The following is an 8,510-nucleotide window of genomic DNA, read 5'->3' as shown; positions in this document are numbered from 1 at the left end:
ACCCCTTCATGTTCAAAACACTAGAAAAATTAGGGATAAGAGGAACATATCTCAACATCGTAAAAACTATCTATGCTAAGCCTCAGGCCAGCATCATTCTAAATGGAGAAGAATTGAAGGCCTTCCCTCTAAAAACTGGAACATGACAGGGATGCCCTCTTTCACTACTTCTATTTAACATAGTTCTTGTAACACTGGCCAGAGCAATTACACAGACAAAAGAAATTAAAGGGATACGGATAGAAAAAGAAGAACTAAGTTAGCACTATTTGCTGATGAAGTGATTCTATACTTAGAAGACCCAAAAAATTCTACCATAAAACTTCTAGAACTAGTAAATGAATTCAGTAAAGTAGCAGGATATAAAATCAATACCCACAAATCAGAGGCATTTCTGTACATCAGTGACAAATCCTCTGAAAAGGAAACAAGGAAAACTACCCCATTTACCATAGCTTAAAAAAATAGAATACTTGGGAATCAGCTTAGCAAAAAGAGGTGAAAGACCTCTATAATGAAAACTACAGAATGCTAAAGAAAGAAATTAAAGAAGGCCTTAGAAGATGGAAAGATCTACTTTGTTCTTGGATAGGCAGAATTAATATTGTCAAAATGACCATACTACCAAAAGCACTGCACAGATTTAATGCAATTCCAATCAAAATCCCAAAGACATTCCTAATAGAAATAGAAAAAGCAACCATGAAATTCATCTGGAAAAATAAGAGACCCAGAATAGCTAAAGCAATCCTTAGCAAGAAGAGTGCAGCAGGTGGTATCACTATACCAGACCTTAAACCATACTACAGAGCAATAGTAACAAAAACAGCATGGTATTGGCACCAAAATAGACTTGTAGACCAATGGTACAGAATAGAAGACACAGAAACAAACCCATATAACTACAGTTGTCTTATATTAGACAAAGGCTCCAAAAACACACACTTAGTTTTTATATCTGCTTAATCTCTAGTTTGTAACAGCCCCTTAGTTTCTGGGTCTTTTATGAATTTGACACTTTTGAAGCATATGGTGGTAGGGAGAGTTCTGAAATTGCTCCTAACACTTCCACTTCTGGGTCTACATACCATGTATACACCCTGAGTGCCAGCAGAACCTATGAATATGATGTATCTCACTCCTTTGATTACATCACCTATTAATTTGACTTTGACTTATTATATGGGAGATTATTTGAGTGGGCCTGATCTAATCAGGTGAACCCTTAAAAATGACTTGGCCCCTCCTAAAGTCAGACACCTTGCTTACAAGTGTGACTTGATCTACAAGAGGTGGTCCCATGGCAGAGATCTAAGAATAGCTTCTAGGAGCCGAGAGAGGTCCCCAGTAGCCTATACCTATCAACAGAATGGGGACCTCAATTGTACAGCTGCTAGGAAACAATATCTACCAACAACCCAAGGGAGTTTAAAAAAGTACTTTGCTCTAGATGAGCCTTCAGGTGTGAATACAGCTGGCTGACACCTTGATTTTAGCCTTGTGAGGCCTTGAAGAGGGGACTTGGTTAAAATATGTTGGACTCTAGACCAATGGGAATTATGACATATTAAATTGTTAATAAATTCATGATGACTTATGTAGCAATAGAAAATTAATACAAATATTACATCAGTTATTTATAGAATGTCCTTCAATATGGGATTGTCTGGAAATGAGCCAGGAGCATCTTATGTGTAATTTCATATTTTCCTTGCTTCAGGTCTGAAAATAACCATTTTTGCAGGGGTACTTGGTTCCTGAATGATGTTTAGATATGGTGTAGGTATGTTTGGTTTCTAGGATGTTGTTGGTTTTAGATCCTCTCAGAGGACAAAGCTAGGTAACATATTATTATTATAACCCATACATATTTACATTTCTATATTTCTATATTGATCTATCTGTATACTTTAAAACCATGAGTTTTATATGGATACCTCTGATTCCAATTCAATATTGCAAGGTTAATCTTAGCTTTTTCTATTCCCTTATTTATAACCTCCTTCTCCACAGTGAAAAACCCAGCAACAGTCTATTCACTCCTTTGTGATAAACTGTGTGTGTGTGGGGGGGTTATATTTCAGGAAAAGTTGTTTCCATAGAATGGGTGGGACAGAGTGATCTTCCACCCCACTTGAGAGGTAGGTCCCTGCATTGATTCTCCACTTTCTGTCTGCTCCTGAATCCCACCCCAATCACCTAACTGCAAACTAAATGAAACTTGAGTTCTCTGCCTTCCAATTCAAGAGCTGGGTGCTCAGGCCTGAGGTAGAGTAACTGGAACCTAACATAAACCTCTGCTTTCTGCTCAGACCAAAAGGAAGTCTTCTTGGAGTCTTTTACAATACTAGCACTAGTTGTCACCTCCAATGTTGTTTGAAGTTTGAAATAAAATAATATGGCGCTTTTTAATTTTTTTATTTAAATGCTAACACCATAACTTAAGGGTTTTGAATTGATTGTTTTTATACATTTATTTGTTTATTTGTTTTCATGTGGTGCTGAGGATTAAACCCAGTGCCTCACACCTGCTAGGCAAGTGCTCTACCACTGACCTATAACCCCAGCCCCTTGAATTGGTTATTGACCATCCAGAAGTCACTGAGTCCCAGCCGATTCTAACGCATGTTTCCATACTTGCTGAATGCATCCTACACAGACATTGATAGTTAACCTCTGTATTCTTACCAAAGACTGAGTACCCCTCATGAACACTTTCTGTGAAACTCAAATGAGGGAATCCATAGGTAAGTGCTTAAAAACTATGCCACACTAAGTAAGCTGAAGAGCACTGGGTGGTGTCTGCAGCAAGACACTTTGAACTCTTCGCACTCTGAGGTGCACTTCAGAAGGCAGAAGTAGTCCAAAACAGGGATGGTGACACTGCTATTGTGAATGTGAATGGGTGGCTAACAAGAAGGATATCATGGAATCTATTAAAATACGAAGAGTCTTTAAAAGCATTCATTCATTCATTAAACAGCTATTTTCCACCTGTCTTACTAACCCACCTGGAAGTAAGCAGTACCACCTGAGGAGGTTTAGAATAAGAGTATGATGCTAGACCAGAGCAAAGAATACAATAAAAGCAGCCATTTCTTCAAGACCGCCTGTGAGCAAGGTACTGTGTTAGGAGTTTTCTACGTAGTATCTTATTTAATACAAACAATCATCTAGACTATCAGAAAGTTAAAGGAAATTGTCTAAGGTCAAATAGCTAGTAAATGCAAGAGCCAAAACTAAAATCCAGGTCTGCCTGAAAGCCAACGCTCATGCTCATTTCCCCTAAAGTGAAAGCAATCCATTCTCTGAAGAAATATTTATTGAGTGCCTCTTTTGTTCCAGACATTATTCTGGGTGCTAGTGATATAAAAGTGAAGGGGAAAAAAGTCCCTGTAGCATGGTGTTCATGTTTTCCTGGGAAAATAAATAAATGAAAAACAAAATATTTAGTATGTCAGGTGGTGATTAAATAGGATAGGAAAGATGGGGCCAGGTTGGGTTGCTGTCTTTACTGGAATGATCAGGGACATCTCTGACAATGTGAAGTAAGTGCAGATCTAAAAAACACATAGAAGAAATAGAACTGGCATAAAGACAACTTTCCTTCTTTGCCTACTGTGGGTTCAGTTTGGAAAAAAAGGAAGAGATAAGATACAGGTGTTTGTGGAAGCATGGACCTGGAGTCAGAAGACTTTTTATTTTATTTTATTATTTAAATGCTAACACCATAACTTAAGTGAGTTTTAGTCTAGGTGATTTATTGGCAAATCATTTCACTTTTGAGCCTAAATTCTCTTAGTTGTAGCTGGGAACGACAGTCCTTGCCCAGCTTCCCACACGCAGCCACTACGAGGATCAGATGAGACAACCCATGTGAAAACTCTCTAAAAATGATACAAGTTGGAAATCAGGGTCAGAGGTCAACTCTTCACGCGAAAGGCAGTGTGAGTGGGTAAGTGAATTAAAGGATGCCCGTTTCCCCAGGCATCTTTTTGAAAAGTCGCCCAAATGAGAAATGAAATAAAAGAACTAATAATAAGTTTCATAACAGATATCTGCTGAAGACCCCTATTTAATTTAAAACTGGTCAAAAATTGCATCATGTGTTTCAACTAAACTAAGAAAGAAGTTCTGAGATTGGAATCTCGTAACTCTAATTGCCACGCCCCATCGTAGCCTTTTTCTTTTCGCCGCGCCCCTCCCTCTGAACTCCATTTCCCCACATGCCCCGGGCTCCTCTCAATCAGCCGACTTTGTGACGCAATCCCGCTGCCTTCTGGGAAATGTAGTTTATTCGATCTCCGCCTGCGGAAAGATCTTAGGGCTTGCAGACTACCACTCCCGTGAGGTTGTGCGCAGCCCCACCCCGTTCGCGGCGTCTTCGAACGTGCCGCGGCAGCCATGTTGGTCGTGGCCAGCACAGGGGCCGGCACCAGGGGGTTATTGAAGCAGCTGTCATGATGCTGGGGTTCCTGGTGTTGAGGAGAACGGCGCCGGCGCCGCAGCTCCTCCTCCGGCTGCTCAGGTCCGCAACGCTTCAGAGCCACGGAGGTGTCTCCGGCCGGAGCGTAACCACCAGGGGACGCGGGGAGCCGCAGTGGCTGAGAGCGGCCGCCGGGGGGCGCCCCGGAACATCTTCGGCATTACCACTTGGTCGAGGGGCAGCCACCTGGGGGCGCCGAGGAGGATGCACCGAGAACCAGCTCCTGTCTGCTGCCCCCTGTGGACGCCTACCTATCCCCGAAGAAACCCTCCCGGGACAGGACAGCTGGAAGGGTGTCTCTAACAGGGCCGGGCTGGGCATGTGGGCCCTCGCCACAGCACTGGTGGTTCACTGCTACAGCAAGAGTTCGTCCAACAAAGGTGATTATGGGGCCAGGTTCAAGGAAGGGAGATGCGGGAGGAGTGTCCTGATCCGCATCTTTGGAGGGTGGAGGTACTTATCGATTTAGACCTGCATATCTTCAGTCTTGGAAGGACCCAGACCAGACATCATCTGATTTCAGGGGCAGGGTGTTGCATTGGAGAGCTCACCAACTCGGAATTCTTTAATCTCCCCTCATAGGTCAGCCTCCTCTCTTTGGGTATCACTTTGTCTATCTGAACAATGGGGGCATTGGACTAAACATCTGATTACAGCATGGTCCTTTTGTGCGCTGATATTCTGTCTTTCAAAACGTCTCCAGAAAGCCACAAGCAGTTTTAAGGGCAAGAACTAACTGCTGTAAAGAAGTTGTCTGCCTGCAATGGCCCGAGAAAGGAAGAGACTTGATTCCAGTGCCAGTTTGATCCCTTACTCCTTTCTATACCTATAGTGAAGGATGATTTTTCAGTACTTAGAGTAGTGTTATTTTGACTCCTCCTGGAGTGCGGTGGCATTAGTCTTTTAGGGTTTTGCTATACCTGTTCTCAGACTTGAGTCAATCTTGCGTGTAGGGCAGTTGGCAGAAGAAGGAAGTTGGATCCCTAGAGACCAAGAGCAGTGGGGTTGTCAATGTGGTTGACCCAGATTGGCCTCTCAGCTGGGTTCATGGAGCTAAGCAGGGGCCGGGAGAGTGGGTGGGGAGCCAGACTTCTCGCCTGCCTGAGCCCAACCACTCTAGTTCTCAGTTGTCCTTAAGAAAGGTACTGAGGCACGTTGTCCATAGATTCATTCCAAACTCTGAGACCTTGGAGCAAAATTGGGGACTGCCTGGACTTACATTTGTTTATTCAGTAGGATGTGACAACTGTAAAGGAAGTGTTTTGAATAGAAGGGAGGACACTAGGGATCTTGTTTTGGGTCTAATTCTTCCCCTCATTAATATGAACTCTTGCTCCTTCTCATTGGACCTCTCTACAAAATAAGGGCATTAAAATAGACTCTAAGGGCTCTTCTAGCTTAGGCAGCTACGATTCTGTAATTTGTCACAATTTTGGGTGATACCTTCTTGTGCCTAGTTTTGAGTGAGGTATATGGTAAGTTCTAATTTAACATGAAAGTCAGTTAAGGGAATGGTGCAGATAGTTCAGTGTACAGAGCTATTGAGTAGTGTTATGTGTTGTTGGAGGAGCAGAGGGCTAGCAGGGCCAGGAAAGCTTGCAGAATGAGGCAGGGGATGAAAGAAAAAGAGAGCCCCTTGAGAACAGGGAATGCATTTTACCTTCTCTTTCAGGTTGATACTACCAAGTTTTTCTAACACTTATGTGTTATTTGCCCACCAGTGTCTGGAACTTAGTGGCTACTTAGTAAATGTGTCTTGAGTTGGGTTGTATTCCATGCAAAGGCTTTCGCTAGTAGTTGGTTGCCAGTAGCTAGCAGTGGCCAGTGGGTGGAGGATGAGGTTTTTGGAATGCGGTGAGAGCAGATGAGGGATGTGGATTGGTTTGGGATTCTTCTGTATGCTATGGAGAGCCATGGAAGTTTGCTAAGCAGGGAATGTCCAGAGGCCAGTGTGTTTAGATGAACTGGAGGAAAGTTACTAGAGACTTGCCTAAGAAGTTCTTGTGAATTTCCCCAAGAAAATTCAATAATAATCCAAACCATGAACAATTCCAACCCTTCTGACTTGCCAGCTACCCCGTCCCCTGACTCAGGGTTTTGAGCTAAATCCCTCAGCACTGTGTAGTAGAACTGGACCCTTCAAAAGCCAGGAGGCCCTGGTTTTAATTGGCACATTTCTTACTCACTCGGACTTTGGAGAAGCTATTTTTATCTGCAGAGCGAGGGGAGAATGGGTAGAGCCATCTTTGAGAAAGGGGTATTTTCCTTCTAGCTGGAGACTGTCTGAGCATAATTTGGTGTGTGTTTGAAGAACAGTCATATAAGGTAAGGAGGAAAGACCTGGCCCTGAGATGTAGGCCAGGAGGTAGGTGAAGGCACCAGTGTCTGAAATGGTTTTCATATTATGATAAGGTGGGTATCTTATCTCTTACGCAGATAAGGAAACTGAGGCTCAGGAGTTCGCTAAAACAATAATTGTTGGAACTGGAACTAGAGCTCAGATCTTGTTTCTCCCACATCTCACTAGCTGACTGGCTGGACGGAGAGCTCCTGAAGTAGGGCTGGGTAGGAGTCAGTCCACTATCTCAGAACTAGGCTGGGCACAGAGGGCTCCATGGGGCATTTAGTATTGGACTGTTTGAAAGAGTTGTGCCTTTACTGTTGACTTTTGAAATTTTCCAAGTCTGGCAGTTCTTCTTTGTGGCCACAAGGTGATGCCAACAGCCTGCCAGCTGCACATTGCTGTTCTGCTAGGCCTGGTGAGTCTAAGGTTCTGACTCCTGTGCTTTGGGCTTTCCTTCTCTGAACTTGGCCCCAAAGAGTTTGCAGACTTTTTAACCATCATTTTGTCTCAGCATCTTTGTGAGACTGGCATGGTAAAGATTATTGTCTCTGCTTTGTAGTCTGGGAACCTGTGGTTTTGAGAGAAAGGGGCACATGGTAGGTAGATGGTGAATAGGTTGGGGCGAGGTCTCAATGATTCCTAGTTGAGGCTTTCTCCATTTGTAGAGTGGCCTACACCCTTGCCTGTCGCTGTCCATTCTCTTCCCTCCCTTTGGTTTGTGACCTGTGACATCAAGATTCAGAACTAAGAAATAGGGAAAGAGTGAGACATGGTCAGGAAATGGTTAATAATAACAACCATAGTAATAGAAAATACACTTTCACAGAGTTTTAGAGCTATGAAGAGCAGCTCATTTTTATTCTAAGTATTTATCTGGGTGAGGTGTGGAGCTAGCAGTTTACCTACATCCCCTGTGTGGTGGGAGCAGTGGAGAGTTCGGGCTCCCTTAGAGAAAGATATGGAAGTCAGATTGCTAGCAGTGGATCCCAGGTGGGGAGGGATGATGAAGCAGCCCTGAGGAGAAGGTCCTGGCCAGCCATCTGATCAGCGCCCCCTCTCTCTTCAGATGCAGCCCTGATGGAAGCTGCCCGTGCCAACAATGTTCAGGAGGTCAGCAGGTGAGTGTTGGCCCCCAGGCCTTGCTCTCCCCCAAAGAGGGGCTGAGCAGGTGAGCCCCTTCCTCATGTGATGACTTTGCCTTGGAAGAAGTCCTCACTCTTAAGCTGTGAACTGTCCCCTGTGATTTCCCTGTAGCATCAGAGTCACCTGAACTCCCTTGGCCCAGGGTCAGCCCTTACATATTTTAGTAGGGAGGAAACTCCCAGATATCCCGAGTCTTCTGCAGGGATTATTTAGACTCCCCTCCACATCCTGTGGGTCCTTCTCTGGATCATCTGGTTTGTTTTGTTCCTCTGTGGAAGGGGCACATGTTATTGCTTGTTGCCTGGGTGGGGTGCAGGTGGGCACCCATGGAGAGAGGCTTGTGGATTTAGAAGGAAGCTGGAAGAGACCTTTGTGCCAGAGGCCCTGGGGCTAGAAAGGCCTGTCTTCACTCACGGCTGGGGTGCCCATGTTGAGTCCTGCCAGGGGAAGACTGCCGTTCTCCAGCCTCACTGACTCAGCTAGTCCTTTGGGGCCATGAAGTTTTGTATTTGAGGTTTGTCTTGTTTTTAAGCACAG

The 8,510-nt window shown here is 44.1% G+C and overlaps 1 protein-coding gene across 2 annotated transcripts in view; it reads left to right on the top strand.

The window, feature by feature from the left end:
- Window positions 1-4,390: 4,390 nt before the first annotated feature.
- The window catches only part of Clpb (ClpB family mitochondrial disaggregase), a 138,773-nt gene continuing 134,653 nt past the window's right edge, over window positions 4,391-8,510 (top strand). The window contains exons 1-2 of one of the 2 annotated variants that reach the window (XM_040284899.2): window positions 4,391-4,866; window positions 7,897-7,948. In XM_040284899.2, coding sequence (XP_040140833.2) covers window positions 4,461-4,866; window positions 7,897-7,948 — 458 coding nt within the window. In that variant the 5' untranslated portion in view covers window positions 4,391-4,460. The remainder of the gene's footprint in view (window positions 4,867-7,896; window positions 7,949-8,510) is intronic. The other variant, XM_005323160.4, reaches the window with a different exon arrangement.

Source organism: Ictidomys tridecemlineatus, chromosome 4 (genome assembly GCF_052094955.1).
Source record: "Ictidomys tridecemlineatus isolate mIctTri1 chromosome 4, mIctTri1.hap1, whole genome shotgun sequence".
In the NCBI taxonomy this organism is placed as follows: Eukaryota; Metazoa; Chordata; class Mammalia; order Rodentia; family Sciuridae; genus Ictidomys; species Ictidomys tridecemlineatus.
This window is presented reverse-complemented; position numbering and strand designations above follow the sequence as displayed.